We start from the raw sequence: 25,616 nt of genomic DNA, 5'->3' as shown, positions 1-25,616 counted from the left end.
TTTTTAACTTTTGTATTCCCCCTGTATATACAATTTCCCATCTTTATAGATATTGATTCAATGTTGATATATAACTTTATGTCAGTATATGCTCTATGTATAGCTATATATTTCCCCTGTCTGTTCTCCTACACTGGACACTGTCTGCCTGTTACCTAAGCCCCCCTCATGATTTTTACGACACCTCCTCCTCTCCCTGCACTTTCTGTCTTCTTAGCTATTCTGTGTTTTAAGATATAATCTGTAAATTCCATTGAATTGGTCAGTATTGCTTTAGACTTGATAAAGGAAGGAACTCTTCCGAAAAGCTTTTCAACTTATAAATGTATAGTTAGTCCAATAAAAAATTATCATTGCAATACTCTTGTTATTTTGATATCTAAATCTCTGGACTAACACGGCTACTACAAACAACATATATATACATATACACACACATACATATATATATATATATATATATATATATAATTAATTCATTCTTTAATTAGTTTGAAATATAACACACAAACGCACACTTTAACAACATGTATATTACAAAACACATTTCCTGCTTACTCAACATTTTGCAAGTCTAAAGAATTTCTACAGAAAGTTATTTTCATCCCCAAATCATAATAGATTACATACCATATTGTATATGTACTAGAAACAAACATATAATGCCATTATCAAATTCACTACCTATAGCAAGTTAACTCATACTGTACATTAAAAGCCCCAATTAAAGGGACACTGAACCCAAAAAATTTTCTTTCGTGATTCAGATAGAGCATGCAATTTTAAGCAACTTTCTAATTTACTCCTATTATCAATTTTTCTTCGTTCACTTGCTATCTTTATTTGAAAAAGAAGGCATCTAAGCTTATTTTTTTGGTTCAAACTCTGGACAGCACTTTTTTATTGGTGGATGAATTTATCCACCAATCAGCAAGAATAACCCAGGTTATTCACCAAAAATGGGCCGGCATCTAAACTTACATTCTTGCATTTCAAATAAAGATACCAAGAGAATGAAGAAAATTTGATAATAGGAGTAAATTAGAAAGTTGCTTAAAATTGCATGCTCTATCTAAATCACAAAAGAAAAAATTTGGGGTCAGTGTCCCTTTAAATATGAATATTAATTTAGAAGAATGATAGTGATCCTCATTCCCTTTCCTCCAGTATTATCTGCATGCTAAATCATAAACTATAAGCACACCAGCCAGAATATACAGGTTTATAAGCTACTATATCACAATAGAATATGTCCTCATTCTAGAAACTACTGGAAGTAATAAGCGCTTCTAATTAATAACTAAAAAATGATGATGCTTAAGTATTGTCAGAAAAATGCATTAGTGCTTGGAACAGAAACAAGACACTGGCATATCACAGCTTCCATTAACGATTGGATCAGCATCAAATATCTGACATTCTTTTAATTCCTCTAGTATATCATTCTTATAGTAGTAATAATAATAATAATAATAATAATAGTCTAAGATCTGTTAGTTATAAAATCTAAAGTAGAATGGTAACACTGGCACAAAGGGATTAATTAAACTACATATAATGTCCAACAACAAGGATTATATATCTACCTAGAGGATGGTCTCTGACAACAACAAAAAAAGCATTGAAAAAATGCTGAATGATTTAATCACTGCATTGAATGTTCTATTTAGAAAGTCTGAAGCTGCACATAAAAAATGAAATGAATAGACAGAACTCGTGGTATCAACCTCTCTCTAGCCAACAATGTAATTTAATAAAAAGCCTATATCAATTACTGCTTTTGGACAGGTAAACAGCAAAAATGTTAGAATTTAACCTCCAGGTTTGTTTTAAATAGAAGTATTTTTACAATATAAATAAAAAGAGAGAAGCGCTCAACCTGGGAACGAACAATAGCATAATAGCTTGTTCTATGGCTAGTTACCACCCAAGAAGCAGCCTCTTTTTGCTCAAGATGTGCCTTTCACAGAGAAGAACTTTCCTGAAGCATATCAGTCTGATCCTGACTTCACAGTACAGTCCAGCCCCGAAATACCAGGCAATCCCTCTCTGAACAAGAGAAACTGCAAAACCCCAGACGGAAAGTTTTTCTCTGTGAAAGGCACATACTGAGCAAAAGGAGGCTGCTTCTAGGGTGGTAACTTGCATTAGTAAAAATGCTTCTAGTAAGCTATCACTGTTTGAGTGGCATACGCACATATGATATGCACCTTTATTCAAACACTGCGCCTGCTCAGAAAGACAGCAGTGATGACTCAGACATACACATACTGCTGGCACATGGGCATGTAAACACGTGTATGTACGCCACTGAAACAGCGATATGTTTTACTGGAGGCATTTTTGCAGTTACATTACGAAAACTTTTCTCTTCAAAACTGAAATGCACCCGTTCTGTTATCTCCATTTAAATGGGACAGTCTACTTGATTTTTTTTTTTTTTTATTCTTTAAAGAGATAGATAATGGCTTTACTACCCATTCCCCAGATTTGCATACCCAACATTGTTATATTAATATATTTTATAACCTCTAAAATTGCCTTTGTTTTTATAATGTTTTACAATATTGCACAGCAGCCAAATAGTGCTAGTTCATGTGTGCAATATAGCTAACATTGTGCTCACTCCCATGAAGAATAATGGTTTAAAAAAACAGCACTAATTGGCTAAAATGCAAGATTGTAAAAAGCTAAAAACAAAAACAAAACAAAAAAACAAAAACAAACACACACACAGAGATTAGGGATTATCTATATTTTTAAAGAATTATAATTCCAGGGTAGACTGTCTCTTTAAATGAAGGGGGGGGGGTAATAACAGTCATGTAAAATTGAAAAAGTCCAGCAACTAACTGAATGGACAGGAATATTTAAATTTAGCACGTTTTTAAAACCAATGAAAATCTAACGTGACTGTAATGTGATTCTTGTAGAATGACAATATTTAAATTCCATAGGCCTCTCACTGAAAAGCCACCTGAGTAGCTCCTTAACTAAAGAAGGGTGTGATGTCATTGCAGGACCCTGGGAAACTGGACTAGAAACTCATGATACACAATTGTGAGCAAAATAAATAAACCTGGGCATTTAAAGAATAGTATGGTATACAGCCTCTCTTGCCAGTAACAGTTTTACTGCAACACGTGCAGTCAATGAACACATTGGGTAACCCTGTGGTGTTAAAGACATTAGCTCTTCTCGCCACTCTTAAAGTGTGCTTGGGAGACACACGTAAAGGAGCACAGTCAGATGGGCTGCTTGTAAACTGTTCAGATGTCATAAAAAAGTAGGTGGGCTCATTCCTACTACTACTACCACATTGGGTACTGACTAACACAAACCAGTGGCTATTAAATGAGGTGCTTCTAGCCGTTTTAGCATTCCAAAAATGGCCCAGATATTAAAGTGACGCTAAAATTGTATACGCCTCTTATCATGGGTGCTGCCATTACGAAACCTAGGTTAGGCTGCAGTTACCTGAAGGAGACTTGCTGCAAATGTGCAAACAAGCCAGCATTGGAACATAGTGAAAGACAGATGTAAACATGGCAGCCCCATGACTAGAGTCAGGGAACAACCTCAATACTAAGTTTATCAAATGTATTTAGTATTTAAAGTCACTTTAACTTTGAGTGAATCCAAAAAGTAACTTTCTTTCTTACACAGTCAGAACAGATTATTTTTTGAGCTGAAACCTTTGTATAATCTCAGTATCTATAAAAGCCTCTAGTGCCAATCTGGAGAGGAAAAATGTTGGCACTCTCCCATGTCTTCTCTGTGGGACCACCACAGCCTATTGCATGGTCTCCTGTTCCTCTGCTATCTCAGAAGTTTTATTAGTAATAACAGGTACCAGCTGGTCACCACAACCAATAACTGTTGATGAATCTTTTTTACACTACTCAGTTGTAATCAGTCTATAGTTTGCTCTGCTGGAAAATGCGTCAGGAACCTCCCTGTAAGGTTCCTTTGGCATAAAAGCCTCAAGGGAGGCAAATATAGAATTGAGGGTTGCAGTCCATTTCATGAACAAATTAAATTAAGAAATCCTAGCTTTGAAAGTGTTTCTACCCCTGTTGACATTGCTTGGTCCTATTTAAACACAAATTTGTGAGTATTGTCTTGTGGTGAAAATATTCATAAATCTTTATCCTGATATCCCTGTGCGAAATGTAATACAAGTGTATACCAAAACAAATGGGTGACCTTGTCATAACACCTAAATCACTTATCTATTTTGTAACTAATTAACTCCATAAAATTAGAATAGCATTAAAAATAAATATGATGTCACTTTTAATAAAATATTACAGGTTTGTTTTTGCGTTTGCTCAATCCCCTTTTGTGGGTTGTAAGAAATGTAATTTGGGGATTGTTATGAGTTATAAGAGTATAATCAATGGCTGATCATCAGGATTTGATTTATTACCACTTGACATCACAGCAAAAAAAAAAAAAAATAGTTTCTCATTATGGTAATCTCAAGGAATGTTTCTGATCATGGTAAACTCTAGGAATGTTAGATACCTCTTAAAAAACAAACAAAAAAAAAACAGCAAGAGAACCTTTAAATGCACGCACACAAAATATCCCTTCCTCGTAGCATAAGTTCCAGAGGTCTTAGATAAGTTCTGTTTCCACATTTTAATGTATGCATCTTGTCTGCCTTTTCTAACCAATTTCTTGACTTCTTCAAAAACTTCGGCTTTTGGTCTTTATTTTTCTGTGCTCACCTGGCCTTGCAGAGTAATATACAGTAGATAAAATAGATAGTAGATTGCATATGAGGCTGCTATACAAACAATGGCACATTGTGCATAAGCCTTATGAATACTTTTTTTTTCTTCTTCAATTGAATGATTTGAAGTAAACTACACATTGTTTTAAGAGGGCTTATAGTGCATTATGGGGATACTTTGTTTTTGAGTAGGCTACATCTGCCCACTCTTCAGTCTACATTTATAGTATTTCTCAAATGTAATCTAAAATCAAGTCCATATAGAGTTTCATGTTTAAATTTGTTTTTTCCGAAAGGACAAGGGGAAGAAACACCATAAAACATTTCACAAGTAAAAAGTTATCCTTTTGAATAGTGGATTACAGTTATATGGAAGTAATGTTTTTGAAGAATTAAATATAATAAATATTTATAAACTTAATATTCATATTCACACGTTTTTAAAAGGCTTAAAAAATGATATTGTCTGGTCTCAATTTGTTTGGCTTTCCATGATGCCATTTTTTACAAATGGTTTTAAGCTTGGTTGGACTAGTTCTGTATTTCTATTTGGTCAGCGTTAAAGGTGATCTGTGATGTTTTTCCTCAGCAAGCATTCCCAGCAATTACCTTGCGGATTTTTGGATTTCATCAAGAGCTTTTATTGTTTCTTTGTGAATTGAACCATAAAAAACTACTCTGCTGTAGATTTCTGTAACAAGTCTGATATGTAAAGCAATATGATGTTTAATAAGACCATTACAGACATAGATGCCATCACATGGACTCTTCACACCACTAACTTTATAAAGCCTTAACATTTACATTGTATTGTCATATGATGTAAAAAGAACTACCATAAGTAGCAGCGGGTATGCATATATTTCAAGTCTTGTCAATGACTGTTAATAAAAATAGCTGTTCATAAAAATATATATATATGATGCAGCTGAAGAGCATTATGACCTTGTTAGTGAATTTTGTGATACATTCATCAAATACCATATCAATGAGTGAGCAGGTCTTTAATATGCATGATAGAAAAGGTTTGTGTTCTATGTCCTTTCAAAGGGTAATTTTAGTGCAAAAATGTAATGCTCTATTTTTTTCAGATAAAGCATTGTCGACGCTGCTACTATGTGTTTAAGCCAGACAAAAAGAGGTTAAACACATAATTAAAGTCCTGTCCATATAAGGAAGTGTTGGTCCTTGCTAAGCTAGACACTGGCAGAGTCATGCGACTGTGGTTTGGCTCATTTATTGCTTCCTGCGGCTCCTGAATGGGACTTTAACTATATGTGTAATCACTTTGTAGGGGGTTAAACACAAAGTTGCTGAGTCAATAGAGCATGAAATGTCTGTACTAGAATGTCCCTTTAAGCCTCTGAAGGCCAAAGAAAATATTTTAGTTTATAGATAGATTTAATGGTAATGTATTTTTTGTAATTTATTATGACACCAGAGGACACTATAATTTACACTGATGAACATAAATAGGATTCATGTTGAGTAAACACAAACAAAATATAACTTATACAGACAACTGAAATGGGAAATTAAATATTACTCAATTTTTGTCTTTTCTGTATTTCAAAGAGGATCAGTTAAACATATTACAATGTTTTGGGTTTTTTTGCACAAAAAATAAAAAAGCAGCTGTATACGATTATGATTATACAACCAGGGAGTACATGATTATACAACCAAGTCCTGAGACTCACTGGGTGACAAGGGCCAACTCCCACAAAAGAAAATTGGTTTCAGCACAGGAATATCCCTTATTTGTTAAGAAAAAAAAAAGCTCTAATATATTTGGAGACATTCTCTTTTAGCTGAAACAGAAACATATTTATCATGTCACTTAAAGTGCAACAAAAATGAAAAGGTGATGTAAATATTTAATTCTGTAAAATCAGGATGCTGAAGATAAGTTGATGCAGATATCATTTGAGTGCTCATTTATAGAGACGTAGCATTTTACTGCTGGACGATTTTTTTTCAATTCTCACCCTTGCGTATGCAATACAAGACAACTTGCGCACCAGTGACCCATAAAACAATTCTATGCCTTACACACAGCTTCCAGAATACCAGAAGCAAAAGCTGCATGACATAATTAAAGCTTTCAAATTAAAGATCTGCCATCAAGAACATTTTAGCTTTTTGTGTTTTGCGTATACATCTGTATATACTTTGCAAGCCAGAATGCACAAATATTGTAATTCCTTCATTTCTAAATTCATACCCAAAAAATATTATTGAACAATTATGCATTATTGTTAATTAAATATTATTAATAAAAATAAAAAATACAGAAACCTCAAAGTTAAGTGTTTTTTTTTGTGAATACATTTTTGGTCTAACAATGTTTAAAATATTTTACTTCTTTACTGCCAAACATGGTATAGTATAGCCTTCTATGGCAGGCAAAGAGTTAATATGTCTTGTTTCTGTTATATTTTCAGCAGGTTCTATGTTCAGTATTAGTTGCAAGAAGCAAAGTCATTACATGTACTCTAACTCAAGACATAACAGCTTTGTGTCCTTGCAAAGACCTCTGAGCTAGACTCAGTCAAAGACACATCTCCCATAATAAATTAGCTGCTGGTTTATGAATTATGGAAACAGCATATCCTACCCAGAAATTGCTGAGAGTTTTTGGTGAGCCTGAAGTGCCATCTCACAGCCTTTGGTCCGAGTTTTGTGCATTTCAGCTCGAAGGGAGGGACAGCTAATAGACACGTCCCCAATAGAAATGACTAACTCTCGATACAAAGCCACCTGGGTATTGAAATCCTGGACAAGCTGAAAATAAAAAACAGTAATGTAAACATAAATTAAATGTTTCAAAAGCTTGGAATTTGCTTAATAACTATAAAAAATATCTTAAAATAAAACAATGGGGAAAATTCAAAAGAACATGTTCAAATATTTTCTTGAAACAAAAGTTCCTGAATATTTTTGGTCTTTGGAATACCCTTACAACCTATTTCTGAAAGTGTTTAACACCACTGTTCACATTTTGGAGGTGTACAATAATGTAACACTGATATAAAAGTATTGTGAACAAGTATATATTGGCAATAATATATATATATATATATATATATATATATATATATATATATATATATATATATATATATATATATATATAATATCATGTGTGAAAGTAAGAACATTGCAAGATTAAAGTGAATGTAAATTTTTATGCTAAAGTGCCCGGTTTTTAAAACTTTGATTAAAAACAGGGGCACTTTAATTCATCAAAATTTACATTTTACTCCTATTGTGAAAAAAAAACTTACCTTTTAATCTTCACAGCAGCTCCAGCTTCCTCCACCCATCGCAAAGTCTCTTCCTGGGTCTAAAATGAGGCATCCGGCTTCCTCCAATCACAGTGTTGAATCAGACACCGATTCCCCCGGGGGGGGATGCTGTGATTGGAGGATGACCTATCAATCATTTCTGACACCAGAAATGGCTTGTGAGACCGGAGGAAGCTGGAGCTGCTGAGAAGATTAAAAGGTAAGTTTTTTTTCACAACAGGAGTGAAATGTAAATTTTGATGACTTAAAGTGCCCATTTTTTTAATTGAAGTTTTGAAAACCGGGCACTTTAGCATCAAAATTTAAATTCAGAGATAGTGTACCCAAATACAATGTATGTGTCATGTTTAAATGAAATGTAAATTAAAGACTTGCACATTTAATACCTAAACAGGAAAGACAACTCTAATATTACTACTGGTGGAAAGGAACCAGCCTACTCTATTCTAACCCAAAATTAAAAAAAAAAACATAACACCACAGTACTACATGTTTAAATGCTTTTAGACAGATTCAAAATGAGTGCAAATGTCCTTTAAGTTCAATAAAATATATCAATGGCAAGTAAATATCTTCCCACCCTCATGACTAATTCTGTATGACACCCAAGAATGTCCCAATATCTTGGTTGAGGTTCATTATTTTACAGAACAATATGGCTTCTACAAGACACAAACCTTGTAAAGCTACAAAAAAATATGATTTAATTAAACCAAATCTAAATAAGAATTCAAAATAATTTTATGATAGAAAGGCACTAAGTCCCCAATATGTTGAATCAGTTATATTAATGTAAGATTTTATTTTCTGATCTGTTTCCTGCTGGTAGAGTTGTATGGGTGCAGCTGAGGACAGTACAATTATGTCTTTACAAATGTTTGTGCCTTTGCTATCAAAACTATCTATAGATAGATAGATAGATATATAGATAGATAGATAGATAGATAGATAGATAGATAGATAGATAGATAGATAGATAGATAGATATAAAAACCAAAAAGAGGTCTCCACATGCAGCTCAAGAAAAACAATTCTACTTATTTGTTTTCATTTACTTTGACTGTTTCATAGCAAAATCAGACACACTCACAAATACAGGATATCAATTTGTTTCCTGGTGTGTGTGTATATGGATATAAATAATAAAATAGTTCCACTGTTGTATATGTACACAATGCTATATGAATACACATATTCCACATTAATTATATGTATCCAGACTGGTATGTTTTCTACTATGCAGAACACATTATTTGCTAAACCTTACAGCCAGTTGCAACTTCCTGAAAATGGCACATCAGACAAACCGCTAAAATTGGATTAAACATAACTCTGCTGTATAGCTGGTGATCCTGTTATGATCACACATGTGCAGACAATAAAATGCACATTAAACAAGGATGATTTTTTTTTATGTAAATGAAGACATGGGAACGTCAAATAATGGTGATGAATGCACTTGACGTAGCACATGTACCGACGCAATATTTGCAGGCTATTGTTATTATGTTTGCAAATTAGCGCTATTCAGAAGGAAATTAGCAGCAAACTGACAGTAGAACGGTTAACCCGTTGACTGCCGGAGCATACCTACACAATCCGTAGTAGCTAGCTCTGGCAGCGAAGAAGTTAAAATATAAAATACACCAAAAAGGAAGCTGTACTGCATCCCTAATATTCTGGACCAGGGTGTTCTCTCCAATGGGTACTGCAGTTTTAAAAATAGTGCAACTGCACGTGATCTGAATAGACAAGCCGGTGTAATGGGGGTGGGTGGGAGTGGCACTAAAGCAAAATGATTTTTTATTTTTTTTATGCATTGTTGTTGTACCCACCATTTTGCAGTGGTCCAGGGTTCTCTGGGGTTTGAGGGCGCTCTCTGAGCTCCCCCTGCGGTCAAAGTCTCTGGGGAGCGATTTGTTGCCGATTTGGAAGATAGATCCCTGTGACCTGGGGCGGTTCTTGCGCCCATTCGGTGCAGAACTCATGCATACACATCCACCAAGCAAAGCCAAGGCGAGATGAGGGGTGGAGGAAATCAAAACCACAGTACGGAAGCTAAAGTGCGAAAACACGGCCACTTTAATTCTTTTTATTTATATATATTTGTTTTGTTTTTTAGAGGATCAGGTCTTGCTGCAGGTAACCTTCAGCCAGCAGTGTTAGACATAGGACTGCTGTGCCTTGCTGCATAGCTACAACCTCTAGGAACAGTGGGGAAGGGGTGTCAGCCCTCCAGTGGCATCATGATTCCTGAAAGAAATATCCCAAGGACAGCATACTGAGCCTTCCTTTTAAAATCGATTTTAAGGCAGGACAAGCACAACCATGTCTCGCAGCTAAGAGATGCCATTCAGAATTGGAAGAAAACGCACAGATCCCTTCACTCACAAGTCCTGGTTAAGTTGCAGCTTCTTCCTTTACCCAAGTCAAAGCTAACCACACCTCCCTGGGGTATTAAACCGCATATATGACCAATCTTACTGATTTCTTCCTCAAGAAGACACTCAAAAAAAGCTTAGTGGTACTGGGGAAGAGGTTGGGAATCTGCCAGGCTGACGTTGTTAGCTGCACAGCCCTTTGATAGGGCAGGAATACTAATGTGATCTATCAATCCACCCCCCATTGCTTATATACTTATCCAATCAAATCCACAAGAACATCAATTGTAATATTACTTCATACTGTTCTATTATTAGAAGGGGAAAAAAGCTAAAGTGTCTAGAGTGAAACATGGCACATGCAGTGCTTTAAAGTGTCTGCAATTGCTAAACATGCCTTTTAAGGTCATCTTCATTTTCTGATTATTATTTTTTGCTCTTATTTTTAATTGTATAAATACTGATACATTTTCAGGAAATTGTCATGTTTGTTTATAAGAGAGACGCTTGGGAGATCCTGATCACTAGGATTTATAACTTTGTAAAGTAAACAAATCTACAATGACAAACAGATTTGTTAGGACATTTCATCAATAGCTGCATCATATAATATTTTTTAGCATATTCTGTCTGCCCATATAAGTAAAATAATGTGCTATTAGGAACTAAATCTCAAGGGAAAAGTCGATATTGCATATAAAACAGTAAGTCTAAATTGCATTGGTTTTTCATCTGTTATCACAAGTATATCTCACAAAAATGTTTATGTTGTGTCTATGGATAGATAGATAGATAGATAGATAGATAGATGATAGATAGAGAGATAGATATTTTTAACATTTCTATTGTGTGGATTACACAGGTTCCAATTGAAGGTTGAAAGTTTCTTTATTTATTTTATAGCGTTTATAAAGTGTTCTTATGCTGAATTAAAATTAATCAACTAATTTTGTTTGAAAGATACTTGTTTTTTGTTAAAAAAATAAAAAAATAATATTCTAAAAAAATAATATTCAACAAAATATGTTGGGTCCCATTAATAATGCCAACACTCAATGCCACACATCACAATTTCATTTTAAGAGGAGTGCACACTGCTAATTAGCAAATGTACAGTGAATTGTTAAGCATTTAAAGGGATGCCCTAAGCAGTCTTGCTTTTTAAATAAAGATAGCAAGAGAACAAAGAAAAAATTATAATATAAGTAATTTAAAAAGTTGCTTACAATTGCAACTCTATCTGAATCATGAAATAAAAAATGGGGGCTTAGTATCCCTTTAAATGGGTATAGTCTCCGAAGTGACTTAGTTCCCAGCATTAATCTATTCTCTGCATGTCCTTCACTATAAAAGGCAGTGGGGTTTTTTTCCATACATTTATATTGCTCACCTCTGGACCATCCAGACAGCTCTTGAACAAAAACAGGGCTGCTCAAACTTTGCCCTTTGTCTGCTCAGACCCCATTGTTTTTTGGCTAAGACGCTAATTAGATCAGCAGTGTCTTTTGTTGAAAAGTATTTCTAGATAGGCTCAGAAGTTGATGATTGGTGGCTGCACATATATGCCTTTGGCATTACTGCTCCTTCAACAACATATACTAAGAAAATGAAGCAAATTAGATAGTAGAAGTAAATTGGAAAGTTGTTTAACCCCTTAATGACAGAGGACGTACCAGGTAAGTCATTGGAAAAACTCCCCTTAATGACAATTGACGTACCTGGTACGTCCTCTGTTGTTAGAAGTGCTGGAAGCGATCATGATCGCTTCCAGCTGCTTACAAGGGATTGTAGTGATGCCTCAATATTGAGGCTTCACTGCAATCCCCTATTTTACCGACCGATGCAGAAAGGGCCACTCTGTCGCCCTATCTGCATCGGCAATTGTTGTTCACACATTCGTTGGTGGGTGGGAGCAGCTTGTAGGCGGATGGTCTGCTTTAACATCCCAATCTATCAATGCTTTGTCTGTAGTTGCGCGGTTGTGGTTACGGCCGGGGGGGAGGAGGGGGCGTGCACGCAAAAAATGACCGCAAGTAAAAAAAAAAAATACAGAGGCAGATGCAGGGGGATCTCTATTGTTTAATAAGGGATCTGGGAGGGGGAGGGAAGTAGATTATTTAGAGGGGGCCAGCTACACTACAGAAAGCAAATGTTTTATATAAAAAAGTTAATAAAAACAATTTTTGGGGGCAAATTGGGTACTGGCAGACAGCTGCCAGTACCCAAGATGGCGGCAAATAGGTAGAGGGGGAGGGTAAGAGAGATGTATGGGGGGGGATCAGGGAGGTTGTGGGGTAAGGGGGGATCCATCACTGCAGACTATATGAAAAATAAATATATATTTTTATTTCAGTACTGGCAGACTTTCTCATATTTTATTATTACCAAAAAGCAACGCCAAAGCCATATATGTCTGCTATTTCTGAACAAAGGGGATCCCAGAGAAGCATTTACAACCATGTGTGCCATAATTGCACAAGCTGTTTGTAAATAATTTCAGTGAGAAACCTAAAATTTTTAAAAATGTAACAGTTTTTTTTTTATTTGATCATATTTGGCGGTGAAATGATGGCATGAAGTATACCAAAATGGGCCTAGATCAATAATTTGGGTTGTCTACTACACTACATTAAAGCTAAAATTAAACCTAAACGCTCCCTACAAGCTCCCTAATTAACCCCTTCACTGCTGGGCATAATACACGTGTGGTGTACAGCGGCCTAATTACCAAAAAGCAACGCCAAAGCCATATATGTCTGCTATTTCTGAACAAAGGGGATCCCAGAGAAGTATTTACAACCATTTTTGCCATAATTGCACAAGTTGTTTGTAAATAAATTCAGCGAGAAACCTAAAGTTTGTGAAAAAGTCAACAATTTTTTTTATTTGATCGCATTTGGTAGTGAAATGGTGGCATGAAATATACCAAAATGGGCCTAGATCAATACTTTGGGATGTCTTCTAAATAAAAATATATACATGTCAAGGGATATTCAGGTATTCCTGAAAGATATCAGTGTCCCAATGTAACTAGCGCTCATTTTGAAAAAAAGTGGTTTGGAAATAGCTACTTGTATTTATTGCCCTCTAACTTTCAAAAAAGCAAAGAACATGTAAACATTGGGTATTTCTAAACTCAGGACAAAATTTAGAAACTATTTAGCATGGGTGTTTTTTGGTGGTTGTAGATGTGTAACAGATTTTGGGGGTCAAAGTTAGAAAAAGTGTGTTTTTTTCCATTTTTTCCTCATATTTTATATATTTTTTTATAGTAAATTATAAGATATGATGAAAATAATGGTATCTTTAGAAAGTCCATTTAATGGCGAGAAAACAGTATATAATATGCGTGGGTACAGTAAATGAGTAAGAGGAAAATTACAGCTAAACACAAACACGGCAGAAATGTAAAAATAGCCATTGTCATTAAGGGTAAGAAAATTGAAAAATGGTCCGGTCATTAAGGGGTTAAAATTGTATGATCTATATGAATCATGAATGAAAAACTTGGTTTCATGTCCCTTTAATGTGCACATACTTATACTTTACCATCACTTTAAGGCTTAACACTTTTAGAATTATTTATATAATGCTCATTACCCACGACAGCTACGCTCTAGGTTATTCGTCATCGATATGCTCAACACTGAAGGATTTGCGGTCGGAGGATTGGCGGTAAGTTTACAGTAACAAAAAGGTAAGTATTTTTAAAAAGAAGTGTAATTGTAAAGTTTAATGACTTAAAGTGCCCATGTTTTTAAGAGTATTTTTAAATACTGGGCTTTAAGTCATTCAACTTTACAATCACTTTAACCACACTTCATTTACAGGGGAGCATGAGAACTCTACTTTAAAAGGTAAGGACCTGCCCTTTAAAGTGCCCTTATAGATATCTGGTTATTAGTATAGAAATGGTAACTACATATCTACCTGGAGACTTTGGCAGAGATTTAGGGTCTTAAAAAAAAATCAAAAGAAACCCCATCCCTAAATGCCCAGGTGATCATCATGGCAATGAAATCATATAACAACTAGAATAAGTAGCTGTACCTGAGACAGCATTTTAGAAAGGGAGGTTCCCACTGTTGAAGTGAGTTAAAGGGACATAATACTCATATGCTAAATCACTTGAAACTGATGCAGTATAACTGTAAAAAGCTGACAGGAAAGTATAACCTGAGCATCTCTATGTAAAAAAGGAAGATATTTTACCTCACAACTTCCTCAGCTCACCAGAGTAAGTTCTGTGTAAAAAGTTATACTCAGCTACATTTGTGGTTAATCCAGCATAGTGGGCCTATAGTGGGGGAGCCTAGTAAGTGGGAGTCTATAGAAGCCCAGGTGGGAGCGTGTTCATGCCATTCCCAGACTCTCTGTAGTGTCACTGCCTTGTAGTATTGGGAGATCAATGGGACCCCCAGACCTCCCGCACCCAGTGGTTTTATAAGGACTTATACAGGGTTTGACATTACCCCAAATAAAAGAGTTTATTACCGACTGGATTTGGGTTAGGGATGACGTGGGTAAGTGTATTGGAGCAGCTTGGAGGACATATAAGATCTGAGGGAGGATGGTCATCTTGACCGACTGAATCCTACCCCACCAGGAGATGGTCTGGTCTGCCAGGTATCAAAGTCTCTCTTAAGTTTATGCAAAATGGGTAAATAGTTGTATTTGAATACTTTATTGATAGTTGGGGCAAGGTTAATACCTAAGTATTTGATTTTATCGTGTAGAAGTCTGTATTGACATTGGGCTCTAAGGGCTTCAAAGTCTCTCCGCATATTAACGTTGAGAACTTCTGGTTTTTGGGCATTGATCAGGAAATTGGAGTGACTGCCAAATCTATCGAATTCACCTAACAAGTGTGGCAGGGATTCAGATGGCTGAGTGAGCAGGGTGAGGACGTCGTCGGCGTAAAGGGTAAGTTTATATGTGTTAGGACCTAACCTCAATCCCGTAATATGGGGATTATTTCTTATGTGCGACGCTAGTATTTCAATCGAAATAGCAAAAAGCAGAGGAGACAGAGGATACCCCTGTCTCGTGCCGTTTTGTATGTTGAAGCTATCAGATAGTGTCCCATTTACCCATACCCTTGCGGTGGGGTGAGAGTATAAGCTAAAAATCCTTTGGGTCATAACAGAACCAAAGCCAAATGCCCCCAAAACTATGTTTTAGGAAATTCCAGTCCAGCCGATCAAACGCTTTTCAGCATCTGTAGAGATTAGGATAGAAGGTATGTCTGACCGGCTGGACTGTTCAATCAAATGTAGGACTCGAATAGTATTGTCTCGCGCTTCTCTTTTTGGTATGAAACCCGTTTGATCGACGTGTATGACTTGGGGAAGAATTAGATTAATTCGAGTTGCCAGTATCTTGGCGTAAAGTTTTAGGTCAGTGTTCAGCAGTGAGATTGGTCTATAGTTACCTACCAGAGTGGGATCTTTACCGGGCTTAGCTATTACCGAAATGTGAGCCTCAAGAGAACTTTTAGACCACGTTTCGCCTTTGTCTATGGATTGAAATAGTCGTGTGAGGTGTGGGGATAATAAGTTCCTGTATTGCTTATAGTACAGATTAGAGAATCTGTCTGGGCCTGGGCTTTTATGAGAGGGTAAGGATTTTATGGCTGCCAATACCTCTTGGTGTGTTATTGGTCTATCTAATGTCTCTGCTAGATCACTGGGTATTTTAGGGAGCAAGGCTTCCGCGATATATTGTTCCGTGGCTGAGGGAGTACTTGCTAGGCGTGGTGTCGGTAGGTTATAAAGATTACTATAATATTTTTTAAATTTATCCGCAATCGAGAGGCTGCCTACCGCTAAATCCCCGGAGGTATCTAGTATTTTATGTACATAGGAATTGAGTTTGCGTTCTTTAAGTGTTCTAGCCAAAGACGGGCCTATTTTGTTTGATCTAGCTAGGTGTAGTTTCTTATGGTATAGAGCTCTAGTTTGAGCTTCTAAGTACAGCAGACGATTGAGTTCATTTCTGTGGTGTCTAAGCTGATTAGACAGGGAAACATCATGAGGTGTCTCCTGATGCTGCCTCTCTAGGGTGTGTATAGATTGTAGAGTACTCTCATACTGTGTTCTGTATTGCTTCTTTAGAATTGATTTATGTTTAATGAGTTTGCCTCGTATAACAGTTTTATGGGCTTCCCAAAGGGTGTGGAGAGAGATATTATCTGTATTATTTAGTCTAAAGTATTCCTCTATGGTTTCCGCCAGTTGTTTAATTATGCTATCATTTTTAAGTAGGGATTCATCTAATCTCCATATAAATGGGCATAGGGATGTATTTAGCCATTTTATACCGTTAAACAATGGTATACAATACCATCCTTAAAGAATTCTCACAAATTCTCCAAAGAGAAGGTCTAGGGGAGGGAAAAGTGACTGCTACAACTCATGGTAGCAGGTCGGTTTTCAAATATCGATAAGGGATGGAAATGTCATAGTCAAACAATTTTTAAACTAGCATGTTAACTTCTTATGGACTCAAGTATATAGACAGGTTCATGGCTACATGTGCATTATCTAACAGTTGTGATACACTAGGTGTGTTCTGATCCTTAGTATATATAAGAGACAGGGGAAATATAAATGATGCCCTGAAAACAGGGTGGCACTGAGTACTTTTCAAGTAATCCGATCTTGATCTGCAGGTTGGTTTTTATTTGGAGCTTTGCTGCGTTTGTGGCGGTGAGCTTACTCCACTCCTGACGCTGCGGTCTCTTCTCCAGTGGGATAAGGGCAAGTTCCTGAGTGGATGGCAATTCAGGGGCTCTGATTCCCAGCTGGGAACAAAATGCTTCTAGGTCCTCTGGAGATCTATATATTACTGTGGAATTGTCTTTGGTGACTTTCAGACAAAAAGGGAATCCCCCGCGGTAAGGAATTTTCAACTCTCTTAAGAGTAAAGTTAGAGGCCTGGCTTCTCTCCTTTTAGACAATGTCATTTGGCTGAGATCTGCAAAAAACTGGAGGGCATTACCTTCAAATGTTATAGGGGCTTGCTTCCTGGCCGCAGTTAAGATACACTCCTTATCTCTAAAACTGGTGAATCTTAGTATAATGTCCCGAGGAGGGGCTGAATCTCTGGGTGGTGGTCGCAAGGTGCGATGGTATCTATCAAGCTGATATTCCACAGGTCCTCCATCGTGATTTCCTTCGCTCATAAGCAGTCTTTGGAGGAAGGGCAGCAAGTCTGCAGATTTAATGGATTCAGGGACCCCCCGGATCCTGATGTTTTGGCGTCTGCCTCTATTATCCAGGTCTTCAACCTGATCTTGCAATTGTTGAATTAAGTTAGAGTGGTGAGAGGTATGACTAATTTGTTGATTCAGAAGACGGTCTGTTTGTTCCACATCTTCCTCAAGGTGCATTATTCTGTTGCCAATTTCATTTATTTCCTTTTTAACTTCGGTGAGGCTTGATTTAATCATAGAACTCACTTGGGATATAAAGTTGGTGAAGGGAAGGGACAGAATATCTGCTTTTGTGAGAGTGTTGTCATCCTCTGTGTGGTTGTCAGTAGCAGATTGAGTAGGTGGTAAATCCTTTGGAGGAGATATGGGATGTAGAGTGGAGCTTTCCATGTTTTTGAAGAAAGAGTGGACTTTTGAAGATGTAGTAGTTGTGCTCTTGCTAGGTTTATCAGATCTGGGCCCCCTACTTGAAGCCATAGAGGAGCTGTGTATAGTAGTTAAATGGAAAGTCACTGTTAAAGAGTGTAACAGGGTGCTTGAGTTCACAGTCACAATCGCTGTCCTCCAGATAGAGCCCAATTCAGATGATATGAAATTTACTGATGTGTTGCCTGCCTGCTTGTGTGGTTTCTAGCAAAAATCAGTTCCTTGTCTTAGCTTGTGGATTCACAGTATAGGGGTTAAGATGGTGCTCAGAAAAAAGCCATAGTGTGCCCAGAGCATTTTTAGAGCAGGCGTTATATCCCTAAAGTGGTTGCAGCCCAAAGGATTATCAGTGTGTTCCCTGTTTTATGTATGTCACATTCTCAGTACAAGGATTGCTCAGTATCAAGGGTCAGATGTAACTGCGAAAGTCTCATGTATAGGCCCTGAGCAAGTTAGTTATCAACAACGCGTTGCACTCACATGATCCGGTGAGCGGGCCGTTGTCGCCTCAACAGTCCATACACCCCTCCGGTACAATCCAAGCCCCCTCCGCAATTGCAGGTCAGTAGGAGTCTCATCCGATCAGGCTGAAGAGGTAGTCGGGAGTGCTTTGGAGTCTGTTAGCGCGCCACGTGGGCGGCCGTTCCGTGCCTTTATAGCTAGTGACAGGTATTCCGTAAAACTGGTCAAGCAGGCTTGAAAAAGTTATTCCGCTATGTGTAAGCAAGTATAATTTGCTGGTTGCAGTGAATATTTCACATTTCCAGAGCTGCTATGTATATTTCTCACCGACCTCACTTCGGAGCTCTAGAAGCCTGCGTCCATCTGGGTGCAGGCTAGCTCCGCCTCCTTGGGGGGGCTTTTTTATTTTAATAGGGCTATTAGATTAGGTGTAATTAGTTTAAATTTCTGTAATTTGTTTATTATTTTCTGTAATTTAGTGTTTGTTTGTTTTTTGTACTTTAGCTAATTTAATTTAGGTAATTGTATTTAATTTAGTTAATTTATTTAATTGTAGTGTAGTGTTAGGTGTTAGTGTAACTTAGGTTAGGTTTTATTTTACAGGTAAATTTGTATTTATTTTAGCTAGGTAGTTATTAAATAGTTAATAACTATTTAATAACTATTCTACCTAGTTAAAATAAATACAAACTTGCCTGTAAAATAAAAATAAATCCTAAGATAGCTACAATGTAACTATTAGTTATATTGTAGCTAGTTTAGGGTTTATTTTATAGGTATTTATTTTTAAATAGGAATAATTTAGTTAATGATAGGAATATTTATTTAGATTTATCTAATTTATATTTAAGTTAGTGGGTGTTAGGTTTAGGGTTAGACTTAGGTTTAGGGGTTAATAACTTTAATATAGTGGCAGCGACATTGGGGGCAGCAGATTAGGGGTTAATAGATATAATGTAGGTGGTGGCGATGTTGGGGGCAGCAGATTAGGGGTTCATAAGTATAATGTAGGTGGCGGCGGTGTCCGGAGCGGCAGATTAGGGGTTAATAAGTATAATATAGATGTCGGCGATGTCGGGGGCGGCAAATTAGGGGTTAATAAGTGTAAGATTAGGGGTGTTTAGACTCGGGGTTCATGTTAGGGTGTTAGGTGTAGACATAAATTTTATTTCCCCATAGGAATCAATGGGGCTGCGTTAAGGAGTTTTACGCTGCTTTTTGCCAGGTGTTAGACTTTTTTTCAGCCGGCTCACCTCGTTAATTCCTATGGGGAAATTGTGCACAAGCACGTTACATCAGCTCACCGCTGACTTAAGCAGTGCTGGTATTGGAGTGCGGTAATGAGCAAAATTTTGCTCAGCGCTCACTTCTTGTCTTTTAACTAAAGGTTTCTGAAAACTCGTAATACCAGCGCTGCAGGTAAGTGAGCGGTGATGGAAAACTGCTCGTTAGCACCGCATAGTCTCTAACGCAAAACTCGTAATCTAGGTGTTTGTTTTTTATTGTATGTGGCTTTTAAACAGGTGTACTGTAACTCTTGAAAGAACAAAAAAGAAAAACAACAACGGCACTACAATTGCTGTGTCCCTCAATAGGTTCTATTCTCCTGGAATATGAGAAATAACAAAAGAGAAATGTGTGCGGGGACTTAGGTGCTGTACACTAAAAGAGGCAAACTAGAAAAGTCAATTGCATTCTGCAATTGAAAGAGTGTACTGATAGCACTCAACAGCAAAATACTGGTGGATTGGCCTGATATGCCTAGGTACTAGGCCCCAGACAAGACGATTTAAAACTTAACTTTTATTTATTTAATAATTAAAAAAGAAAAGGGTATTAAAATTCCAACTGGTGTAGAAATGGGAGAATGTAACTCCTAAGGAGAATGATCTGACAAATAAGTGATATGCTCTCCAGGTTGTATCTACTTAAAGGGGAGGAAGAGATAATTTTAAATATGATAATTTCCAAAATTATGGGATTGTATTTCTTCCTTATTGCTACCCCCCTCTTTTAAATAGATTCCTCACAAATTAAAGGGGTGAGTGATGCCCCTTGATAGAGAACCCCCGATTATAGTTTCCAGATGGAATATACTAACATAGGAGTCAGAGTTGTTAATATTGTACTTTGAAATATCATGCAATAGTCACCACGCACCAAAACAATTGTTAAATTCGAAATAGAAAATAAACTGAAATTGCTCTAGTATGTACCCCCCGTACAGGGCACTATATTTGTTACTCTTAACTATTTGTCAAAGCCTTTTTTGGCGAAACATGTCAGGGAAGCTGGAGACTATTCTCCCTTTTTTAACTTAAACAACTGTGTGAAATGGTAGTAGAATGTGTTATTAGAATTTAACTTAAAAGGTATGCCTGCATGTGAGTGAGACCTAGCAAACAGAGCCGCTTCAGATCTATGTAGTTTAATCAATGAAGGAATTCGTTCTTTAATGTAATTACCGAACGGTGTTTAATCACAAACAGGCACCTCAGACAGAAGCGGTGAGCCGACTCAGCCTAAACCATATTCGGTCTTTAAATATATAGTGCCTAATCTTATACGAAGCACTTTAGACCGAAGCTGTGAGTCGATTCAGCTTAAACTACATTAAGCCTCTAATATACAGAGACCCTGCTAATCCTAACAACCGGTAATTTGGAATATACTTATGACAATACCGGAGAGTCATCTACAGACAGTGTATTGACTCCATTATAAATATACAAGCAATAAGTACCCTGGAGTAATAATCTACCTCTATACTTCTACAGTGCACCAAACATACTGACCAGATACGAATTTACTGTTTATCAGAATTGCTCTACTCTTGTATATTCAAGTGAACTACACTTAACATAATGTGTAAATAGCGGTTTATATAACCGGTGGTATCACAACAGGGGTTTCCCCTAGACTTAATACCTTTAACGTAACTTTTACACCGCCACTGTGATTTTACCAATAGCTCCTCACTAAGACACATGGTAACGTGCTGTCTACCTAAGATCATCAATACAAAAAAGTTAAGCACAAACATAGTGCAATATTAAAACGAAACCAGAATTCTATGAAGTTGAATCACTTATAGAGTGTTTTGTATTAACTCGCAACACTTCCCAGAAAGCAACATTTGAAGATATTAGACTATTGTTGCACTCTCATAGAGTGTGAACTGACTTTAATTCACTGGTGGTGTTATTAAAAGTTAAAATAGCCTACAGGACACCGCAATTTGCGTCCATTCAATAGTTAAGAGTAACAAATATAGTGCCCTGTACGGGGGGTACATACTAGAGCAATTTCAGTTTATTTTCTATTTCGAATTTAACAATTGTTTTGGTGCGTGGTGACTATTGCATGATATTTCAAAGTACAATATTAACAACTCTGACTCCTATGTTAGTATATTCCATCTGGAAACTATAATCGGGGGTTCTCTATCAAGGGGCATCACTCACCCCTTTAATTTGTGAGGAATCTATTTAAAAGAGGGGGGTAGCAATAAGGAAGAAATACAATCCCATAATTTTGGAAATTATCATATTTAAAATTATCTCTTCCTCCCCATTAAGTAGATACAACCTGGAGAGCATATCACTTATTTGTCAGATCATTCTCCTTAGGAGTTACATTCTCCCATTTCTACACCAGTTGGAATTTTAATACCCTTTTCTTTTTTTAATTATTAAATAAATAAAAGTTAAGTTTTAAATCGTCTTGTCTGGGGCCTAGTACCTAGGCATATAAGGCCAATCCACCAGTGTTTTGCTGTTGAGTGCTATCAGTACACTCTTTCAATTGCAGAATGCAATTGACTTTTCTAGTACTGTAACTCTTGTTTGTGTGAACACATCTATGAATGTTTAAATGTTTTCTTTTGTATATGTATTTTGATATATTCATTTTAAATTTTATTTTTAATTCACATGTGAATATTAAAATATACTTTTGGATTATTGCTAACAAGTGCATATTCAGTTTATGTAGGCAATCATAGAGTTTTTTATTTTTTGAGACCAGATTTTTGGAAACCTAGAGCACTCCTACTTTTCTAAGATTGTTTTTTTGCACTGTTTTTAGCACAAGGTATATATTGTTTATTTGATATATGACAAGGTTAGCCCCAGTTTTTATTATTATCATTAATTTGTATAGCGCCGCCAAATTTCGTAGCGCTGGGTACAGTGATAGGGGTATACAATGACAAAGATTTGTGATAAAATACAAAACATAACAAAACGAAACAAATCTAGTACAGGAGGAAGAGGGCCCTGCTCCGGAGAGCTCACAGTCTACAGGTTTAGGGTGACATAAGGTTGGGGTAGCTTGTTACATCAGTTGTAGTTGCAGTAGTGAGTCAGGCAGTTCATTTATTAGTTTGGTTCGGATGCGGGATGGAGGAGAGATGGTAAGCCTCTCTGAAAAGGTGGGTTTTCAAGGATCGTCTGAAGCTATATAAGGTTGGAGACAGTCTAATGGAGCGGGGTAGAGAGTTCCAGAGGACAGGAGCAGCACGTGCAAAGTCTTGGAGGCGGGAGTGGGACCTAGAGATAACAGGAGTGTAGAGACGTAGGTAAGAGGTTGATCGAAGAGGACGGGATGGGGAATATTTCACAATGAGAAATGAAATATAGTTGGGATTTAGACTGTTGAGTGCTTTGTAGGTTAGGGCTAATACTTTAAATTGTATTCTAGAGTGTATGGGGAGCCAGTGTAGAGACTGGCAGAGCGGAGCAGCTGATGTAGATCGTCGACTTAGGTGAATGAGTCTAGCAGAAGCATTCATAATAGATTGGAGGGAGGAGAGGCGGGAGAGTTATAATGTTGGAATGAAGTGCATGGTTTTGCCCTTGTTTGCTGTTATTGAAAAATATGTAACAGTGTTAGCCTTGATAAGTCTGCAGTGTGTGTTTTAATTTCTTAGAATTAGAAAAGCCAGAAAAAATTTCAGAGCTAAATTACATGAAAAGGAGGCAAAATAAAAAAAAAACTAGATCACAAAATTGTTTAACTATGCATACATAAACATTTTTCGAAATTGTTTACTGTTTATTTAAATGGACATGAAACCTAACATTTGTCTTTCATCATGTAGGTAAAGCATACATTTTTAAACAACTTTCCAGTTTACTTCTATTATCAAATTTGCTTAATTCTCTTGGTATCATTTGTTGAAGGAGCAGCAATGCACTACTGGTTTCTAACTAAACACATGGGTGAGCCAATGACAAAAAGCATACATATGCAGCCACCAATCAGCAGCTAGCACCCAGGTGCTTTGCTGCTCCTGAGCTTTCCTAGATAAACCTTTCAGCAAAGGGTAACAGGCAGGGGTCAAGTCGAGCGGGAACGGAGTTCCTGCATTATTTTTGCAGGAGGAACTAAATTTCCTCTGGACAGAGATCAGAAATTTTTCAGTAAACACTGCTGCTGTTGCTGGTGGTGGTGGGAGGAGCTGGAGCACAGTCTTTTAGAGGGATAGTGAGATCCTCTAGTAATGGGCAGTAACAATTCCTACAATACACTAAATGCAAGTCTATCAGTGGTCCTGCTGTGTGATCACCCCACAGTGTGTGTAACACATGGTGCTTACATTTCTGTGTTGCTTACTCTGGGGTTATTTAGATCCCTTTAGCGAAAATAGGACTATTGCACCTTAAGTGGGCGAGACTCTGTGACAGAGTAGGATTCTCAGGCCCAAAGACAACTATTCAACTCTTCATTGGATTTAATTTGCTTTCATTAACCAAAGTGTATAGATTATATACATATAAATACAGTGTGTGTGTGTGTGTAAGTGTGTGTATATATAAAACAATATCAATTGTAAGGGGGGGTGGAAGTCTTGGTGAGTTCCCACGCTTTTTTTTAGGACTTGATCCCTGGTAACAAGAAAAGGAAGCAAATTAAATAGTAGAAGTAAAATAGAAAGTTGTTTAAAATTGTATCTGTTCTGTCTGAATCATGAATGTCTAATTATTATTTTACTGTTCCTTTAAGTGGAAAGGAAAAGTAAAATTTTTGAACTACAAAGCAATTGTCACTTTCCTTTAAAGTTACATTTTTATATTTTTGAATTTGGTTATAATCCAAATTTGGCTCCTGCTGAACGTCTTCAGCTGCACCCAGGGCCGTCTTTAAAGGGACAGTCAACCGAAATAGCATTTTCATTTATACATATAAACTTGCCATGGATCATCATTTCTCAATGTAGCCCAGTTTTCAAATATATAGTGTTTGTCAGTAAAATCACTTACTGTTCGCACCGCAGCCGTTTCAAAATGTTCATTAAGCCCCTCCCCTTTTTCATCATCAGTGACAACAGCAGGTTCTTGTTACTTGTGTAAATTTTCTATCCTACTCGTAACCGGATTTTTGCGCATGCGCAATGCGCCTCTGGTATTGGTATTGAAGGGGAACGTTTGAACACAGGCTCATTATCTGTGCGGTTTACAGTGGAAGCATACCAGTGTCCTGTTTGTTCAACCCTCCAGCCGACAGAAGTTATCAGCAGTTAGCAGCTTGGATTCTAAGCAGCATTGTGACTTATATGGTATGTCACTGGTGTTGGTGTATACATTTCATGCGTGTGTGTCTATACAAGTGTGAAGTATAATGTTTGCTTGTTATGTTCGGTTATAGAGATAGCTAGAAATACTATTGTTTCTATGGATCTCATTTTTGTTTTACCAAATCTTACTTTCTTAGCCAAACTGTACTGTAGCATATTGCTCCGTATTTGCATGGATTTACTCTAGCATATTGCTTCATTTTTGGATGGATTTACTTTATTATGTAGCAGGAAATGTGGCTTCTTGTTATTACTGCTAGTGAATGGGGTGTTGCACATAGCAGCAAGTAATGGAAGTGGAAAAGCAGCCTGTGAGAGTAAATGATTTCTGCACATTGTTGAACTCTGAAACGTACATATGCTGTAGAGTTTATATCTTGTTACTGCACTTATTATTTGATTACATATACACGGGCTGGTCTGAATATTACACTTCTTTTTGTATTACTCATACAAGTGTATATATACAGAGGTCTAGATTTATCAAAGCCATTCTCCTATAATTCCATCC

General features: G+C 36.8%; 1 protein-coding gene across 1 annotated transcript in view; it reads right to left on the bottom strand.

Moving 5' to 3' along the window:
- Nucleotides 1-10,433, bottom strand: part of RGS7BP (regulator of G protein signaling 7 binding protein) — a 309,940-nt gene extending 299,507 nt beyond the window's left edge. Inside the window, exons 1-2 of the mRNA XM_053701326.1 lie at nt 9,882-10,433; nt 7,356-7,522 (exon numbers count right to left, since the gene is read on the bottom strand). Coding sequence (XP_053557301.1) covers nt 7,356-7,522; nt 9,882-10,034 — 320 coding nt within the window. The 5' untranslated portion in view covers nt 10,035-10,433. The remainder of the gene's footprint in view (nt 1-7,355; nt 7,523-9,881) is intronic.
- Nucleotides 10,434-25,616: the final 15,183 nt, after the last annotated feature.

This window comes from Bombina bombina, chromosome 2 (genome assembly GCF_027579735.1).
Source record: "Bombina bombina isolate aBomBom1 chromosome 2, aBomBom1.pri, whole genome shotgun sequence".
Classification (NCBI taxonomy): Eukaryota; Metazoa; Chordata; class Amphibia; order Anura; family Bombinatoridae; genus Bombina; species Bombina bombina.
This window is presented reverse-complemented; position numbering and strand designations above follow the sequence as displayed.